We start from the raw sequence: 20,135 nt of genomic DNA on the forward strand, positions 1-20,135 counted from the left end.
TTCTACATGCATTTAGAAAAATCATTGCCCCAAGAATTTTGACTAGTATTTTATGATGTCAGCAAGAGCTTATGTATCTGTGGGTTGTTTTTCTAAAGGAATCCTCAGACGTTTATTGTTAAAAATAATTCTGGACTAAGGTATTAAAGTTTAGTATGTGTCATCTCAGCTTTATTCTCAACAGCAGATAAGCTAGCTTCATGCTGAAGTCAGTAATTTGCCCATTTTTAAAGGGAAAGCAAAGAAATTGAGATAGGACCAAGGGCTGGTTTCCATTTACCTCCTCTTGAGCTGATCCCTAATGTGACCCTCAGGCTGCCAAACATCCTGTCACAGGACACAGCCTCAGTTCCCTTCCTCTGCCTGGAAAGACAATCATTTTAATCTATATCAGTGCCTATATTACCTGGTCTTTCAGCGCCTGATAACTGGATTTTGTTTTCTCTTCTCTGCGTAAGTGTCACTATTCTGCTCATGTTTCCAATAGCTCTCTGATGCCTTGTAGATCAACTTAAAGAAAACACCATGAACTCTTGCTGATTGTTTTTTTTCCCCCTCCTAACTCTCAGATTGGTGGTTTTCAATCCTGCCTGTGCATTAAATCACTTAATTTTTTTTTTTAAGCTGAGCTTTTAAAATCGTAAGTTCCCAGGCTCCATCCTAGACCAATTAAATCGGAATCTCAGGCATGAGGCCCAGGAGTATGTACTTTTTAAAAAGTTTCCCAGGTGAATCCAAACGTCTGGTGAGGGTTGGGATTTGCTGCACTGGATGCACAATGGGGCTAATCACTGATGTGGATAAGAATCTGGTTTGGGCTCAGGCATGACACCTGAGTGTTCTAAGGTACACAATGCATTTCCTTCTGTTCTTCAGGAGAATTAGCCATGACAACTGAAACATAGGAAGGAAATCCTGAAAACACATTCATCTTTCGAGATTTGATTAAGGGCTCCCTAGGTTGCTAGAAATCAGTCTGATATTGGTAACTTCATTTTATAAATACCTCACAGGGAAAATCTCACTCATTTTAAGTTCGCCTAAGCCTCTGTTGAAAGGAATTGTGTAGGTAGTATGAGACTCCAGTTTTCTTCTGTGTAGACCCTTGTGTGAAGCCTGCACTTTGGGCAGAGTTATATAGAAGTAGAAGACCAAAGTCCCAACCTTCAAGTTTGATTGATAGCCTGAGATGCCCCTTCAGGAATGGAAAAGGGGATGTGAATAGGCCTTCCAGTGGGTACACAGCTGTCACAGAGCCACTTCATGTTTGAGATGGCCCAGCCCAATGTGTTTAGTCTGAAAGTGTTAAGCAGGGCAAGGATGTGGCTAATAAAACAGAAGGCACAATTTATGAAGTTAGGCATTTGTGAAAGCTTAGAGTAATGTGTCCCTGGCTTATTAATGATTACTATAATAGCTGTTATTCATCAAGAGCCTGCCATGTGTGGAGGAAGGTGCTGGGTACCTTATAGGCAGCCCTGCCATGTAAATGTCAGTGCATTTTAAGATGAAAATGTAAGTTAAGAGAGGTTGAGCTAGTTATTCCAAACTGTACAGCTAGAAAGTGGCAGCCAGTATCCAAGTGGGAGCTCCTTTGCCTTACAGCCAGGACAAAGGGAGTTTATCTGGATTCGAAGAGAGAATTATGGATGTACCGATGGTCATGAAATCAGCTGGTTCAGCGAAGCTGGTTAGTAGGAGTCTTGAAACCACTAATTGACTTGGAAGGCATCCAACAGCCACTGGAGACTGGAGAGCCTTCTTTTTGAAGTACATTATCTCTGCTTCCTGTGCAACAATTTGGAGGAGGGGGAGAGCTGAAGTAATAGACAAGCAAAAAAGATAGTATGGTTGTATATGGGAAAGACCCAAGAGACGCTAAAAACAGCATTTGTATTTTTTTTTTTTTTTTTTTTTTTTAAGTTTGAAGCAGGGTCTTCCTGTGTCCCCCAAGCTGGAGTGCAGTGGCTTGATCTTGGCTCACTGCAAGCTCCACCTCCTGGATTCAAGCAATTCTCATGCCTCAGCCTCCCAAGTAGCTGAAACAACAGGCGTGCACCACCACAACCTGGCTAATTTTTGGCATTTTTAGTAGAGATGGGGTTTCACCAAGCTGGCTAGGTTGGTCCTGAACTCCTGACCTCAAACAATCCATCCACCTGGGCCTCCCAAAGTGCTAAGATTACAGGTGTGAGCCACTGCGCCCAGCCAAGAAAATCTTTAAGATTTTATATGCACCTTTCTTATGGCAGGTATCATGCTCTGCCCTGGGGATACATTATCAGCACTTGGCATGAATTGTTTTAATTCCTTTTTTTAACATACAGATATTTTCAAGCACAATACAAGTCAAAAGGATGACATAATACATTTCCTTTAACCCATCATCCAGTCCCAACAATTATCAACATTTTTCTGATCTTTGTTTTATTTTATTCCTCCCCACCTCCCCCCCCCCCACCCCCCGCCGGAGTAACTTAAGCTCCAAACACTATATTATTTTACCTGTAAAAGAATGTATCTCTAACAGATAAAATGAGTTTTAGGTATGGCATTTGCTAATCTGTCGCTTTGAATTTTAAGTTTAACTTTTAAAAGTTTGTTTATACCTCAAAAGAAAATGTGGACCTGTAAGTTAGTTCTCGCCAGTTGTTAATGGAACCTTGGTTATAACATTAGCAAGTTTTGCTGATCTACTGTTGAGACAAGGTCTTGCCCTATCACCTAGGCTGGAGTGTAGTGGCACCATCTCAGCTCACTCCAACTTCTACCTCCCAGGCTCAGGCCATCCTCCCACCTCACCCTCCGGAGTAGCTGCACCACCACACCTGGCTAATTTTTGTCTTTTTTGTGGAGATAGGGTTTCACCATGTTGGCCAGGCTCATCTTGATGAGCTCAAGTGATCTGCCCACCTTGGCCTCCCAAAGTGCTGGGATTACAGGCATGAGCCACAGTGCCCGGCCAGGTTTTGCTGATTTGAAAGCGTGTTTTTTTCCCCTCCTCTTTATCTTCCTCTTGTCAACAATACTAGGAATAATAAAAGCTACCATACTAATTGCTTTACCTATATGTGCTTAAAATTCTTACACCATTCCAAAGAGGTAGGAATTATTTTCCCTGTATTGCTGATGAAGACGATGAGGGCCATCGGTTTTTACAAAATTTCTGTGAAACCTGGGACTTGCTATGTGTCCCACTTGCTACATGTGGCAGTGAAACTGTGCCCTTTCTACAACGTCCAGCTGTCAAAAGCATGTCACCTTTATAGAGGCCGAACTTTACTTAATGGCATATATGTAAAGATAATACTCTAGAGGCCAGGCATGGTGGCTCACGCCTGTAATCCTAGCACTTTGGGAGGCCAAGGCAGGTGGATCACTTGAGGTCAGGAGTTCAATGCCAGCCTGGCCAACATGGCAAAACCACATCTCTACTAAAAATACAAAAAAAAATTAGCCAGGCATGGTGGTGGGTGCCTGTAACCCCTGCTACTCGGGAGGCAGAGGCAGGAGAATCACTTGAACCCGGGAGGCAGAAATTGCAGGCAGTAAGCTGAGATTGTACCACTGTACTCCAGCCTGGGCAACAAGAGCAAAACTCCATCTCAAAAAAAAAAAGAAAGTAAAAGAAAATACTACAGAGAAGAGTTACAAATTCACATGACTGTGGTGTCACTCAGCAAGGCACTTAGCAATGGGGCAGGGAGTGAAGGTGGTAGGAAAGGGTGGGCTTAGGGAACTAGACAGCTGTGACCTCTAGAGTAGACAGTCTGTTTACCACCTGAGGCAAGGAACCATTGCTGCCAGAATTTTTAATTGTTCAAGAGAAGTTGTAAATCATCTTTATTTTATTTGAATGTTCCTTTTTTTTTTTTTTTGGACAGTCTTGCTCTGTCTCCCAACCTGGAGCATAGTGATGCAATCTCGGCTCACTGCAACCTCCTCCTCCTAGGTTCAAGCAATTTTTCTGCCTCAGCCTCCCAAGTAGCTGAGACTACAGACACATGCCACCATCCCTGGCTAGTTTTTGTATTTTTAGTAGAGACTGGGTTTCACCGTATTGGCCACGTTGGTCTCAAACTCCTGACCTCGTGATCTGCCTACCTCAGCCTCCCAAAGTGCTGGGATTACAGGTGTGATGAATGTTCCTATCTTTTATAATATTCCATGGGCCAAACATGTTCATTGTGGACTTTCTAGCCTACTGGCTGCCTGTTCATGATTTCTGCTTGAGAGCAACTTTCAAAATAAATTCTAGGGAAAAATACAGTGATACGGGCACTGTGCTTAGAGCTATTTTTTTGTAATTTAATCAGCAGCATGTTCACACTACAGCTAATAGTTCACATGGGGTACTGAAATTAAATGGTTTTTGTAATTTCCTTATTTACTTTATGTAACAACTGCTTCTCTAGCTATTTCTGTAGACAAGAGATCTTAAAAGACATGGCACCTAGAGGAGCATAAAATATTAAATGATATATTTTTAAGTAAAATATAAATACTGTATTCAAATGCAAAACATGGGCCCACTTCTGGCAGAGTTATGAGGATGTTCCCTGATGAGAATAGAGTCATGGATTCAGACTCTTTAGAGATCAGAGTACCCTAGAGAGGGCCGTCCATTCAGCAAATGTGGAACTCCACCAGTCTTCACCTGAATTCATATCCTTGTCCCTTCTTGTCACCTCCTGCCTCCTCTTCCCCCTTCACCCTCCTCTTCTGCCATTCTGAACATCTACTCACCACTAACACACAAGTACACAGGTACAGTCAGATGCCACCATCATAGAAGTCAAGGCGGAGTGTGGGGGGCCGCTCCTTCCCAGCCCCTGTGTTTGAGAATCCCTCTCTCGTCTCTTGGGCTCTGCCTCCTGCAGTGTTAGGCTTTTCTATACTCTAAAGCCTCACATTCCATTGATTTCTCTTCTCTCTCACCCAGTCATCCAAGGCAGAGCCTCCTTTACTACCTTAAGTATTTGGAGTTATTTCTGATCAAGGAGTGCCTCTCAGGTGTCACTGGTGCTCAGCCTTCTGCTAACAGTAGTGAACCCCATTCTGCATATTGAGAAAACAACCCCACAAACTCAGAAACACGGAAGAGGCATTTTGAGCATAATTTGATGACCCAGTTTTATTTTAAAATAGAAATAAACCATAGACTTTGCATATTAGAAACAATGCCTTCTTTTTATTTCAGTAAATTTCCCTGTGGTGGGCAGACTCATTCATATCATTCCACGGCCCTGGGACTTAAATTGAGCTTTCTTGTTGTTTTGTTTTGCTGGGTAGCATTTAAAGATTTCAAGGTCTCTTTGTAGAGTTTAGAAAGGAAGGGCTGATTGAACTTGATTGAGCTTGACCTTGTGGTTGGTCTCTTTTAAAAATCTGTATCTGTTCTTCATCCATCCTTGTCTTCCCAGTAACCCAGGGTAAGCTTTGAAAGATAAAGTAAATCACAGAAACACTGCCCAGCATGGTTAGGGGAACTCTTGTTTTGCTTAGGAATGATGGTGGAGTGGGAGGGGCCACAGAACATACACCTGAGACAGACTCCTCTCCATCGTATTCCTTTATCTGAGCTACTTGCTCTTTGTTCTAAGTCTGGGGGAGAGAAAGGGAACATCTGCCTGCAGAATGGGGGAAGGTGGTATGAAATGAAGGGCTACATACCAATTTGTTGGTTGGTATCAGTAACCACAGGGGCAAAGCAACAAAAAGAAGTACTGTCTGCTTTGAAAATTGCCTTTCTGGCCAGGTGCCATGGCTCACATCTATAATCTCAGCACTTTGGGAAGCCAAAGTGGGCAAACCACTTGAGCCCTGGAATTTGAGACATGCCTGGGCAGCACAGGGAGACTCCCCGTCTACAAAACATGCAATTAGCCAGGCATGTTGTCATGTGCCTGCAGTCCCAGCTACTCAGGAGGCTGAGGTGGGAGGATCATCTGAGCCTAGGAAGTTGAGGCTGCAGTGAACCACTGCACTCCCACTTGGACAATAGAGTAAGACCCTGTCTCAAAAAAAAAAAAAAAAAAAAAAAAAAAAAAAAGGCTTTCTTCCCATAAAGATGTTAGAAATTAAACCGAAAAATGAGAAACAGACCACACAGAAACATTCAGATAAGAACTGAGTTGGATTACGTCAAAACAAAATTTTTAAATAGTTGAGTTGGAGAAGAGCTATAAACAAAGATGGATAATTTTGTTTAGTGTTCAAGGAAGGGAAATTTTAGAAAATTAAAATAATTGTAGGCTCCCTCACCTCCAGCATAAATTCTGTTTGCTGGATCAAGTATTATTGTTACATTAGTGAATTAGTGCTTCTCAAGGAACTGGAACATGCGGTACCTGGGAAAAGATATTATATCCACACCTGTGTCTTTGTTTTGGGTAATGGGAAGTGTGGGCTGCAGCATTTACTGAACCAAGTTTTGTTTGTCCTATTTTTGGCATTTCCTTCTAGCAGAGCCCCTCCCAAAGTGGAGACGGGGGAGAGACCCCTTTGTCATTATAATTGCTCACATTCCTTTACAAATCCTCCAGAAATAGCCAAGCAGGAACTTGGAGTCCATGGTTCCTTTTAGATTGGGACCATTTGCTCCAGAGGGAAGGGTCATTGTGTTCTGTCTCTGGCAAGTTGCAGAGGCCTGGCTGAGGAAGGGGTCCTGCCTCACAAATAGCAGAATCCATTTCCAGTTGATATTAATTAGATATGAGACACACGGGGCTCTTTGAATGTCAGGCTTGGGAGGAAATAGCTCTTTTGCTTAGCAACCTGCAAAAGATTACCAAGTCAATGTTTAATATTAGTTACTATTATTGATACTTTAAATTAATGTATCTTTTTCTCCAACACAGTTTTACAAGGACAGCTTTGGGTCTCATTTTACAGAGGAAGAAACAGGGTCAGAAGACTCAGCTGAGTTGCCCAATCACATAGCTAATTAGAACAGGAATTTGAATCAAATTTTGTCTAGCTCCAGCATTTATGTTCTTTTCTACCCAGAGACAAGGAAGAACTTACTGCCTATGATAGAATGGTAGTTGGTGGAGTTACAGAACTATTTATCTGAGTCTCAGACTACTTGCAGCTCAGCCACTGTGGAACTCTGGGGAACTTAATTAGCCTCTCCAAGCCTTGGTTTGCCCAGATACAAAACAGAGTTAACAGTCTGGACTCACTAAAGTTATTGTGAGATGCAAATGAAATGGCGTGTTAATGTCCCTAACAGTTGTAGGTACAATAAAACTGTCTTTCCGTCTGTCTCACAGCTAGTGTTTTTTATTGATCACAGGCATACTATGACCAGTTTGAAATAATAAATCCAGTTCTTCATCATTAGGTATGTAATTTGCAATGGAAGCTCACTACTTTTCTGTTTGGATCAAAAGACTTACCTTCCTTGAGAGTTTTTCTTTTCTAGCCAAAGATATAACCCCAGAGTGAATTAAATATGATTGCTTTTCATCATTAATGGCAGCCCCTACTAACTCTTGAATTCCAGCTTTTCATTGCAAATAAATATTGCATCTTCATTGCTGAGAAGAATCTGATTCCACCTTTGCAAGGCCTATGGAAGAAACTAATTTGCAGATACGAAGTTTCTTTCATAATTCCCTCTTTTTAAGGTTGAGACCCACTCACCACAGTGCTGGTGGAAGATGGGCTGGGTAGATTCAGAGATGTCTACCCATCTTTTGTCTACTACCCTTTTGCTCTGATTATCTGAAAGGAATAGATACCTGGGTCAAAACTGCATTCCCTGGCTTAGTCCTTTCAAAACAGAGAGAAAGTAAAAGGTACTAGAAAGGCATAGTCTTTTTTGCAGTAAATCCAACTTTTAGGAAATGTGATAGTTTAGAGTCCATGACATGGACTGATCTATAGAGAGGTGCCATTTATAGCATTGTCAGAAAAAATGCAGGATTACTTAATATTGATTGGGACATACTTATAGTGAAAAATGATTCATTGTTTTTCTGAAATTCAAATTTAACTGGGCTTCCTGTAATTCCTGTATTTTTATTCGTTGAATCTGGCATCCCTAGCCAGTGATTGAGCATCTACTGTGCTGAGCAGCAAATCAGAGAGGTAAGGTCCTAGGGAGTCCCCCAGGATAGAGTCAAGAGCACAAGTTCTCGAATCAGACGACCTGGGTTGAAACTTGGCTTTGCCACTTACCAGCTCTGTAGACTTGGGCAAGTTAGTGATTTTTGTAAACTTCGATTTCCTTGAGCTTTTTTCCTTGAGCTTCCTATCCCCATTTCCTTGAGCTGAAATGGGGATAGGAAGAGCACTTACTTCCTGGGATGATCATGAGGACCCCCTGAGTTCAGCAAATATTTGTCGAGCACTTACATGTGAATCAGCACTGCCCTTGGCTCATGGCCTAGGCACAGTCTCTGCCATAGAGTAAGTGGCCAGAGATTTACTAAGCAAAAAAACAAATGCAAGGCTGTGCTAAGTGCAAGTAAGAAGGAGCACCGCACGGTGAAGGGCGGACGTACTGTTTCTCTGCGGGTTTATTGTTCTGGTGTGATGACAATTAGCAGAGAGACAGATGCTATGGAGGATGGAACACAGCACTGTCTGAGAGAAGCACAGAGCGGGCAGCCAGCAGCCGGTGCTCAGGCCCTGGCTGGCAGGGAGCCTACATGACACCCTTGGGGAACGAGAAGGGGCCACTAGAACTGACGAGGACTAAGAAGAGGTTGGTGGTGGCTGGTCAGAGAGGCATGGTGAAAGGTGGAAAGGCTTACAGGCCTTGGAATTTTATCCTAAAAGAGGACGAAAAACCACTGAAATTTTAAACAAAGGAAGAGTGTTGTCTGACTCTGGTTCTAGAAGAACCACTCTTACTACTGGGAAAAGAGAATGGTGCCTTGTGTGGAGGAAGCATGGAGATGTCTTTAGAGGCTCTTGCAGGAGGATACTGGCTTAGTAGCAGTTAAAAGTGGAGGCGATAGCAGCCAGCAGCAGCAGGCAGCTGAAGCAGGACCCCAAGAGGTCCAAGAGCACCAAGGCTTTCAGGCACGAGGGCTCCGGTACCCAGGGTGAGACAAAAGTGTGACACCTGCCCGTGGGCATTACAGTGGCTGTGGTCCGGCAGAAGGACAGTGGCAACAGTAGCTGGCTGGGCCCTGGGCTGCCAGACCAAGAGCTCTCTCTGTTGCTGAGTAATGTCAAAGGCACGGAGGAGCAGATGAGGACTGTGTGGATGATCTGGCTGGACAGCAGGAGGAACGGCTTCTGGGAGTGCGGCTGGACCAGGATCAGGAGCAGCTGCTGAGATAGTAAGGAGCTGGCTGACCTGGCCCACCTGCACCCTACCAGCTGCGCTCCTAACAGCCTGAATCTCAACCTCATGATGACCGGAGGCTTGGCACTGGCAGGCTCATACCCATCTGACCCATCTGGCCGCGCACCCCTGGTTGGCCCACTGGGCCAGCACGTCCCTGTGGCTCTCCAGACATCCCTACGGCTTGGTCCCCCATCTCTGCACCAGGGCATGGCCCCATGCATTCCCACTTGGCCTGGAGGGCTCCCTGACATTGGCCTACCAGTTTGTCAGGGATCCCCAGTCGCACCAGCTGGGGGTCATTCCCAGCGATCACATGCCTCACTTTGCGGAGCCGATGGAGCGGGCCACCATGCCGCCCCTCTGACCTGCCCTGTACCCGCCAGGGCCTCAGCCTTCTGCATCGCACCCAGCAGCTGCAGCTCTTCTCACAGCAGCGCTTCCTACAGCAACAGGAGTTCCTGTACCGCAACAGCAGGCGGCCCCAACCCTGGAACGGCAGAGGAGCACCCAGCTGGTGCAGGAGCGGCTGAAGGCACAGGACCACCAAGCAGAGATGGAAAAAGGGAGCAAGCGGGGCCTGAAGGCCATGGGCAAGGCTGGCCTGGCCACTGTCAGCCCCAGGCTGCTGCCTCGGAAGCCCCCTGGGCCTGGCCTACCATGAGCCTGCTGCAGTAGCCCTGTGCCTGCCCCACGGCTGCCATGAAGGCCAAGGTCATCCAGAAGCTAGCGACATGTCCAAGCCTCCCACCTACATCTATCCTGCCACCCCCAGCTCTCCCCCTGCCACCCGCCTCCCTGCCACCCACCCCGGGTATCACCCTCGAGGAGGGCCCTGAGAATGTGGTTGAGAAGAAAGACTTGGAGTTGGAGAAGGAAGCCTCCAGCCCCTTCCAGGCCCTTGTTCTCAGATATCCCTCCCGGGTACCAGTTCCAAGCCCTGCTACTGCACTATGGGAGGCCCTGCCCTTTCCTGCTGGAGCCCACAGTGGCTACTGACGCAGACAGCCTGGCCCCTGACCTGCCACTCCTGGCCGATGGGCCCAAGCATCTGGCACTCTCATCTGAAGATAAGCCCATCCACTTGACCCCCTGCAAGACTCCAAAGCCACTGTGGGAGGGCGCAGAGGAAGAGCAGCTGGCTGAGCGGGAGGTGAAGGCGGAGGTGGAGGACATGGACGAGGGCCCCACGGAGCTGCCACCTCTGGAGTCGCGGCTGCCACAGCATGCTGTGGAAGCCCGAGCCCTGTGGGTGGTTGAGGAGGGGCTTGAAGCACGGGTAGGTTCCATGGGCTGGACAGAACCCTGCCCAGCTGCTCTGGACCTGGGCAAGAGAGGGAAGAGCTGCAGCAGTAGCGGAAAGCTGAGCAGCAAGTCTCTGCTGACATCAGATGGCTGTGAGCCGGGAGCAGGGATAAGGAAGAGACACAAGGGGCCCGAGGAGGAACACAATGCCCTCCTAGGAATGGAGAAAGCCAGGGGGAGGAACCAGACTTGGGATGAGCACAAGGCCTCATCTGACTTCCTAAGTCAGCTAAAGATTAAGAAGAAGATGGTCAGCGACCAGGAGCAGTTGGCAAGCAAGCTCATCAAGGCCCTCTCCCTCACCAAGCAGGACAAGTTGAAGTCGCCCTTCAGGTTTTCGGAAGTGCTGGGGGAGAAACTGAAAACTGGGGGGGTGGGCTGCAGCAGGTACTTGACTCCTTATGACAGCCTGCTGGGCAAGACAGGAAGGTGCTGTCTTGTCTCTGAAATCCTTCAGAGAAGGTAAACACAAGGGTCACGAAAGCCAGGAAGATGGAGGTGAGGTTCTGCTTGTCTCTGAAATCCTTCAGAGAAGGTAAACACAAGGGTCACCAAAGCCAGGAAGATGGAGGTGAGGTTCAAGGCCAGAGGTCAGCCCATTCCCCATTCACCTTGAAAGTGAGGAGCTACTCTTACAATATGGACTCGGAGGAAGAGGAAGACTCCCTGAAGGACGAGTGGTCCGCTCAAGGCACCTCCAGCTCCGAACTGACACGTTCCCTCCTGTGTGGCATGGCGGCAAAGAACAGCAAGGCAGCTGGCGGTGCCAAGCTGACCAAGAGGGGCCTGATGCCCCCTGCCTCCTGACTCTAAAACCCAAGCCAGCCACCAGCAGGAAGCAGCCATTTTCTTTGCTGCTTTGAGAGGCCGAGGCATGTTCCTCCTTCAGAGATGTTTCAGGGGACTCATCTGACCAAGGTTACTAGCTGCAAACACAAAATACCTTCTGTGTTTCCTAGCGAGAGAGTGCGTGTAAGTGAGCCAGAGGGAAGCGAGTGAACGCTCTGGAGAGATGGTGAGTGAGGAGGCCCGTGCGTGCTGATGGCCGCAGGAGGGACACCATCTGGGTTCTTGGCAGCATAGCCTGCTGTATCAGCTGAATTATTTCTACTTTGCTTTGATTTGCACTGTATCATTGTGATAATATCACCGGCTAGTTGTTTTTGAGCTGTTATATGGACTGTTTCTGAGTCTGCATTTTTCTCCACTTTCCCTCCTCCCTGCCCTCCTCCCCCTACCCTGAGTTTTCCCCCACCCCCGCACTCACCTTTTCTGCCCACCCAGAGACCCCAGGCTTCGATCAGGCTCTCTTTGAGCACAGCCCAGCGGATGTAGAGGCTTCCTGAGGAATATTTTTTGTAAATGGCATTCTATAATGTGGGCATATGACTTGATGTTTATACCGTGATTTTGGTAACACTAAGCTTTATTAAACATATCGAGTTCATGTTTCACAACAACAACAAAAAAAGTGCAGGTGATAAAAATGGTTGCAAATTCCTGGGGAGTAGTGTTGATGAAGAGGTCTAAAGGCCTTTGTGTGGTATGAATGTATAAAGGCAGTCTTTTTAAAGCCTCTGTTTCCATGCACTCACGTAACCATTTTCCCAGATCAAAGGTAGCAACATGGAATGCCCCTGGTGCCTCTCTTGTGTCACTGTCCATCCGATTAGGCTTAATAAATCTCCAGACTTTTAAAAGCAAAGATTGTTTAATTTCTTTTCAACTTCATATAAATATAAATGGAATCTTACAGAATATGCTCTTTTAGTTCTGGTTTTTGCTTAGGATTACGATTGTAAGATTTAAACATATTATTCTTTTCATTGCTGCGTAGTAGTTGATTATGTGACTAGACTGCCATTTATCCATCCTATGAATGGGCATTTGAGTGGTTACTAGCTTTTGGTTAATAGTGTCACTATTAATATTCTAACACATGTCTTTCAGTTATATATATATATATATATATATATATATATATATGGCATATCTGTACACACACGTATATGCTTTTCTTTGGGGCATATACATAGTAGTGAAACATGAGAGTCATAAGAAGGCTCAGTCAGTAGATACTGCCAGACAGATTTCCAGAATGGCCTTACCAACTGATACTCCAGCCAGCAGTATATAAGAGTTTTGATTGCACCATATCTTTGCCAACACTTGATGCTGTTTGTCAACTTTTCTTTATCCTTTAAATATGCAAAAGGAAAGCAAAATCTCAGGACCCCAAACGCACTTTGCCAAAGGGAAAAGTTATGCTTGGAAACTGAGTCATGCAAAAAGCTGCCTTTCCTTTTGTTCCTGGACAGATAGCTGTAAGATAGAAGGCCTCATGTCTCCCAGGGGGGCCCCCCCTCACCCTGACAATGTAAATTCACAGCTCTTCACAGGTATATAAGACAACAGAAGACTAGAAATCACTCCCACCTACTTCCCCCAACCGCCCCCCGCCAACCTTAAAGTCAGGTCATATTTAACATCTTCCTCTACTGTTTGTTTACTTTATCTTATGTAAAGTGCAGATTGACTGAGTGCCAGACAAATACACAGTTGACTGTTCCATCTGCCCCATCTTTTCACATACAACATGTGTATTCAGTGAGCAGTGATCAAAGCCTCACAGGAACGTGACCATACCCTCCTTTCCCCGCCCCCCACCCTTCTTCCCCTTTAAATACTGAAGTCTTAAAAATCCTCCCTGGAAAAAGTGCAAGCTTCATATTCTACTGTGACTTGCATCTCTCTTTCCCAGGGATGTCCTCGACCTTGGCAAAATAACCTCTAAGCTGATTGAGACCCGTCTCAGATACCTGTTTAATTTCCAAATATATTTAAGTGTTGCAGTCACTGCTTCCATGGGTTGAGCTTCATACTTTAAGCAGGGTTTCTTTGTCTTTCTTTTGCATTACTAAGAGATATAAAAACCTTACAGCTTCTTTCTCTGCCTTCAGATGGACAGACTGGTTTGGCTTTTGACAACAGACATTTAGGGAGTACTAGGGAGCTTGAAGACACGGCTAGCTCCCAGTGTCCGCCATCAGGGGACACACAGCATGCATTTCTGGGCCAGATGGACAGATGCTCTTGAACCTAGTGGTCAGGAGCAGGAAGCCTCACACAGGGTTGGAGGTTTCTTCCAATCTCCCAGTCTAATTGTTAGCCTTAGACCGTTCTGCTAGTTGAGATTCTTTCTTTGAAGTGTTTGTTCACATACAAGTAGCCTTATTTAGCCCTTCTTCTTGACAAACTTGACTTGAGGAAGGTACATTTGACTCTGAAATTTAATTCAGCTAATAAGATGCCTGAGAATTTCCAGATATTTCTTTCCGGTTGCTCGATGGCTTTAAAACAGCAACTAAAGGTGTAGTGTAGGATGCCTGTCACGTGACAAGACATTTCTTTCATGTGTCAAGCATGTATTGCAGGCATTCTGCAGACAGGACATTGTGTGCCATAACAGGTGTTTTCAGAGACACCAATATTGCTCCTTTCCAGAAATTCGGCACCATCCGGGCAGATTTGATTGAACAGATGAGATTCAAACAGAGACTGAAAGTGATCCAGACACTGGAGGATACTACGAAACGCAACGTGGTAAGTCCTTTGAGAAGCAGCAGGCAGCCTTTACCATCCTCCTCCTCCTCATGCTCCTGCTAGCTGTGAATTCCTGCCGGCTGTGAATTCCTGCCTGACAGACAGAAAACAATTTGAAAGGGGAAAATCAGGGATTTTCCCAGCACGACATTTTTTGAGTTTGTGAAATTCATTGTGCTTATGTTGTTACAGGTACGAACCATTGTGACAGAAACTTCCTTTACCATCGATGAGCTGGAAGAACTTTATGCTCTTTTCAAGGTGGGTTTCAGAATAATTCATGCCTATTCAAAGGCGTAAAGAAGTTCACTTAATTCAGTTCTAGATTTTTCTGTTAAATTAAGGGATAACATAAATAGAAAGATAGAACTGAAAGTACAAAACCGGAGTACTTAATATGAAAAGAAACACTCTTAGAACCAATTTAATTGATGTTTTAGTTCCCTTGCACTCTATATAATATTCTAGTTGTTTCCTCGAACCTAAGAAAATAGGTTACTGCATCATAACACTTATTCAAACAATGGTGAGCAAGTTTAAGTTCTGCCTGAATTCTTGCAAATTGTGATTGCCTATGTTAAGCTGTAAAAACACCCTTATGTGGTTAGGATAAAGCTGTTTAAATACTGAAGGAAAGGCATAATTGGTTAAATGTTTGTGATTTTTTTTTTTTTTTTTTTTTTTTCTTGAGACAGAGTCTTGCTCTCACTCTGTTGCCCAGATACAGCCAGGATTACAGACACACACCACCACAGCCAGCTAGTTTTTGTATTTGTCTTTTTTTTTTTTTTTTTTTTTTGAGACAGAGTCTCACTCCGTCACCAGGTGCCAGGCTGGAGCACAATGGCGCGATCTTGGCTCACCGCAACCTCCACCTCCCGGGTACAAGCAATTCTCCCACCTCATCATCCCAAGTAGCTGGGACTACAGGTGCGCGCCACCACACCCAGCTAATTTTTTTGTATTTGTAGTAGAGACAGGGTTTCACCATGTTGACCAGGATGGTCTTGATCTCTTGACTTCGTGATCTGCCCGCCTCAGCCTCCCAAAGTGCTGGGATTACAGGCGTGAGCCACCGCACCCGGCTCTTCTTTTTTTTTAAGTAGTGATGATGTTCACTATGTTGGCCAGGCTGGTCTTGAACTCCTGACCTCTACCTCAGCCTCACAAAGTACTGGGATTACAGAATGCCAGCACTTTGGGAGGGTGAGGCAGGTGGATCACGAGGTCAGGTGTTTGAGACAAGCCTGGCTAACATGGTGAAACCCTGTCTCTACTAAAGATACAAAAAATTAGCTGGTGTGGCGGCATGTGCCTGTAATCCCAGCTACTCGGGAGGCTGAGCCAGGAGAATCACTTGAACCCAGGAGGCAGAGGTTGCAGTAAGCTGAGATCATGCCATTGTACTCCAGCCTGGTGAGACTCTGTCTCAAAAAAACAAAACAAAAAAAGTGGTAATCAACAGGAAAAAATGTTTAAAAGATGCCTTTTATGTAGGTGCCAATTTCATCACAATTTCTAATTACTGTCAGAACTAAATTTGGCTGTTTTGAGAATTGCAAAGATAGTACAGGAGAAAATAGAAACGAACATAAAAACCAGAGCTGAACACTGGTATTCTATTTCTTGCAGTCACAAAACGTGGTTGCTTAGGACTGCTCTTGCTGATGTCACCCCCTACCTGTTGGCCTCTGGAGGGCACCACAGTTTTATTTATGCTTGGTAAAGTACACTACTATAGTACTAATACTGGAGACTCTGCCCTCGTAGGTGTTCCAAACGTGTGTTGAATTCAGAGATTAATTAGTGATCAGTTCTCAATATAATACTGTCCCTGCATTCTTCCGATGAGGAAGCCAAGGTACAGAAAGATGGAAGCACTCGGGTATCCAGGTTGGTTGGTGGTGCGCTTGGTGCAGCATCAGCCTTATTAGCGAGAGGACAGCAGTGCCCCTGCATCCGGCACTTGAGGGTGCAGTCTCTGTGGTGTGCCAGCTCACGAATATTTTATTCATACGTGTTAAGCACCTGTAGCTAATTGCCCCTGGAGTGTAAGTTGGAGATACTTAAGGAAGGAGAAAACAGTGCTGTAACTGAGATCAGGTTTTTAAGGGATGCTCACGACCAGAAGAAATCTTCACAGGGCATGGGGGCAGGGCCAGGATTCTCTGGGAAGCTAAACGGAAGTGGAAGTAGCAGCTGGAGGCAGCATGAACAGGTAAAAGAAAGGGCTGTGACAGCGGACAGAGGAGGCCACCTCGGGGAAAAGCAGGAGGAGGAGGACCAGGGCTGTCTGTGCAGAAGTCCCAGATCTGGAAGTCACTGAAGCCACATCTTAACCTGGGCACTGCTGCACTCTCCGTTCTGTGTATCTTCAGATACCAGGTGTGTCATTTGAACCCTGAGAATATGCTGAAGAAAGCAAACTTTTCTTATACTCAAAACTCTGCCCTAAGGGTGTGTTGACAACACAAGCTCCCCAGCTCTATTGAGGACCCAGAAGAGAGTTGAGACTCAGTTGGTTCAGGCATGGGATAGTCTCTTCTACTAAAGAATCCAAGATAAAACTTCCGTTATGGACACTGTGTGGAGTCATTGTGACACTTCAGTTGGCTTTCATTCATTTTCTCAAACATTTATTGAGTCATCCCTATGTGTCAGTCACCCTGCCAGACTTTTTAGTACTTTAAAAAGCCAATTTCTAGAGCCATGTGCAGTCACTCATGCCTGTCATCCCAGGTACTTGGGAGGCTGAGGCGGGAGGGAAGAGTACTAGAGCCCAGGAGTTTGAGACCAGCCTGAGCAACATAGCAAGACCCATAACTAAAAAATATGTATTTTTTTCATTAGACAGGCATGGTGACGCATGTCTGTAGCCCAGAGGCTGATGTAGGAGGATCACTTGAACCCAGGAGGTTGAGACTGCAGTGAGCCCGGATCACGCCACTGCATTCCAGCCTGGGCAACAGAATGCGACCCTGTCTCTTAAAAAAAAAAAATTTTAAGCCCATTTTTGGGTATTTTCTGGAGATACAAAGGCCTGATGCAGTCCTCCTCCTGAGGAGCTCACTGCGCAGGCTTTTGGGTAGAACTTGAGGAGAAAAAGTTAAAGAATGCACCCTGAGGCAGAGTTCCTGGAAAATGTGATTCAGGACCTTTTGCCCTAGTTTCTCTTGAACTCTTTCCAAATTAGCCCTTCTGATTCATTCTCTGTGCCCATAGTCCCCAGATGATGGCCTATGGGCTCTCAGCAAGGAACAACGGAGATGACCTGAAGGGCCTGTTTTCTCCTGTTGGTTGTGAGCACCATGAAAGTGCCTGCACTGATGCTCAGGCCAGTTTCAGAGCTACTTGGGGTGCTTAGATAACAGCACATGCTTTGGGTAACCTTTGTTAACCGACGTACTCAGGTGAAGGGGCTCCTACCCAGAGTATATCACCAACACCATGCTGCCCACAGAGGGCTGCTGGCTACACTCATGCTCTTTCAGAGTACAGCTCAACCCAGCTGGCCACTCTGAGCTCAGCATCTGCCCCACTCCCTCTGACACACCCTGCCGCCACCCCACAGCCAGGAATGCAGTCCCAATCCCTGAGGAACTTCAACAGAGTTTCCTTTGTTCTCTCAAGATTGCCTTGCAAAAAACCTGACTGGTTCTGTTCTCCACCTCTCCTTCCTCCTCTCTTCCCTTTTCTCCTCTTTTTAGCTTTTTCAGTACAATTCCCAATAAACAATTGTGAAAAGACATTGATCTTCTTTGATTCTTTTCTAAGGGAGAGCAAAGTTGAACAACATACTCACAATTGACTCCTTTTTTCAAAACCTCTAGGGAAAAGAGAAAGATTTTCAAAAGTGCTTTTTTTCCCCTTCTTATTTATCTGATTTTTTTTTTTTTTTTTGAGATGGAGTTTTGCTCTTGTTACTCAGGCTGGAGTGCAATGGCGCCATCTCGGCTCACCGCAACCTCCACCTCCTGGGTTCAGGCAATTCTCCTGCCTCAGCCTCTTGAGTAGCTGGGATTACAGGCATGTGCCACCATGCCCAGCTAATTTTTGTATTTTTAGTAGAGACGGGGTTTCACCATGTTGACCAGGATGGTCTCAATCTCTTGACCTCGTGATCCACCCGCCTCGGCCTCCCAAAGTGCTGGGATTACAGGCGTGAGCCACTGTGCCCGGCCTAATTGATTTTTTTGAGACAGGGTCTTACGCTGTCACACAGGCAACAGTGCAGTGGCACCATCCCAGGTCAATGCAGACTTGACTCCTGGCCTTAAGCTATCCTCCCACTTCAGCCTCCCAAGTAGCAGGAAGACAAGCATGTGCCACCATGCCCAACTACTTTTTAAACTTTTTTTGTAGAGACAGGGTCTCAGTATGTTGCCCAGGCTTTTAACTCCTGAGCTCAAGTGATCCTCCCACCTGGCCTCCCAAAGTGCTGATTATAGGAATGAGCCACGGTGCCTGACCAGAGGTGCTTTTTTTCTATTACCATATTTATTTATTTATGCTTATAGTAAAATATTCAGACAATACAATATAGAAAAAGTAAAAATAAAGTCCTCCTTTTTATGCTCCTCCTTTCTCCCCCACCTGCCACCCAGGGTTAACTACAATGCCTGTGTGGGGGTGAGGGCATTCTTTCAGAACTTTCTAGCACATGCTTTATTTGTGTGGTCTTCCTAAAAGGGAATGGATATTGCTGCCAGAATCATTGTTACCTCATGAGCAGAGAGGCGGCATTTTTTCCAAGGCCAGGAACAGGAAGCCCTTTGTTGGGTCCAGATCTCCATTCTGCTCACTGTAGTGGCTCCTATGCTAATAATTTTAATAGAGCTTTTGCAGATGTGTGAAATTGGATGACCACACACGTATAGGTCGAATACTGTATGACTATGATCTTATTTATGTGATTTTGGTGAGCAGGGAAGCAGGGGTTATATATGGGACATTAAATGGGAATTAAGAAACCCAAAATCTCATCATGATTCTGCTTTAACTAATTGGTTGGTTGACCTCGTGTGAGCCGCATAAAGTCTGGACTTTACCATCATCACCTAAAAAACAAGGTGTTCACGTTACCTAAATTCCTGTCTTTTTCAAGTAGCATGCTATTTATTGAAGCTAAAATTTTTTTTTTCCTCTTTATGGGAGTTAGTTCTAAAATGTACGTGAGTGTATAGGTAAGGGGGAAGAGAATGTGGTAGGAGGAGGCTTCCCCTTCTTTCTTCACCAACACCCAGTAATTGAAGCCGACCTTCCAGATGTAAACTGCAGAAATGGTTGGGGTGGAGGCGATGAAGGGCTGGTCAAGTGGAGGTGTGTGTAGAACTGGGAGACCGAGGGGTCCTTGAGGCCATAGCCCAACCCCAGGAGATCCACACAGATTGGCAGACTGACCTGAGCCCTTTCCAAACTGGAGGACAGGCCTTTTCTTTCTGGTATCTGCTGCAGGAGAGACTCCCCAGTGATCATCCATTCTTTCTTTCTCAGGCAGAACATCTTACCAGCTGCTACTGGGGCGGGAGCAGCAACGCACTGGACCGGCACGACCCCAGCCTGCCCTACCTCGAACAGTATCGCATTGACTTTGAGCAGTTCAAGGGGATGTTTGCTCTTCTCTTTCCTTGGGCATGTGGAACTCACTCTGACGTTCTGGCCTCCCGCTTGTTCCAGTTATTAGATGAAAATGGAGACTCTTTGATTAACTTCCGAGAGTTCGTCTCTGGGCTAAGTAAGGCTGTGGTACTGTTGCATGAGTTGGGATGGGATGACGGAGGTGTGCCCCAGGGTTCCCCATGCTGCCCTCAGAGCCGCAGAAGCACACGTGGAGGTTTGCAAACTGACTGTAACATGAGTTTTTCACGAACATAGTATATGGATAAATCATTGCCTTCTACATCAGACAGCCCTCAGCACTAGTTAA

The 20,135-nt window shown here is 45.6% G+C and overlaps 1 protein-coding gene across 2 annotated transcripts in view; it reads left to right on the plus strand.

The window, feature by feature from the left end:
* The window catches only part of TBC1D9 (TBC1 domain family member 9), a 139,407-nt gene that overhangs the window by 105,986 nt on the left and 13,286 nt on the right, over window positions 1-20,135 (plus strand). For both annotated transcript variants that reach the window (XM_039479184.2, XM_074396886.1), the window contains exons 14-16: window positions 14,111-14,209; window positions 14,402-14,470; window positions 19,703-19,943. In XM_039479184.2, coding sequence (XP_039335118.1) covers window positions 14,111-14,209; window positions 14,402-14,470; window positions 19,703-19,943 — 409 coding nt within the window. The remainder of the gene's footprint in view (window positions 1-14,110; window positions 14,210-14,401; window positions 14,471-19,702; window positions 19,944-20,135) is intronic.

The sequence above is a fragment of the Saimiri boliviensis genome, chromosome 3 (genome assembly GCF_048565385.1).
Source record: "Saimiri boliviensis isolate mSaiBol1 chromosome 3, mSaiBol1.pri, whole genome shotgun sequence".
Lineage (NCBI taxonomy): Eukaryota > Metazoa > Chordata > Mammalia > Primates > Cebidae > Saimiri > Saimiri boliviensis.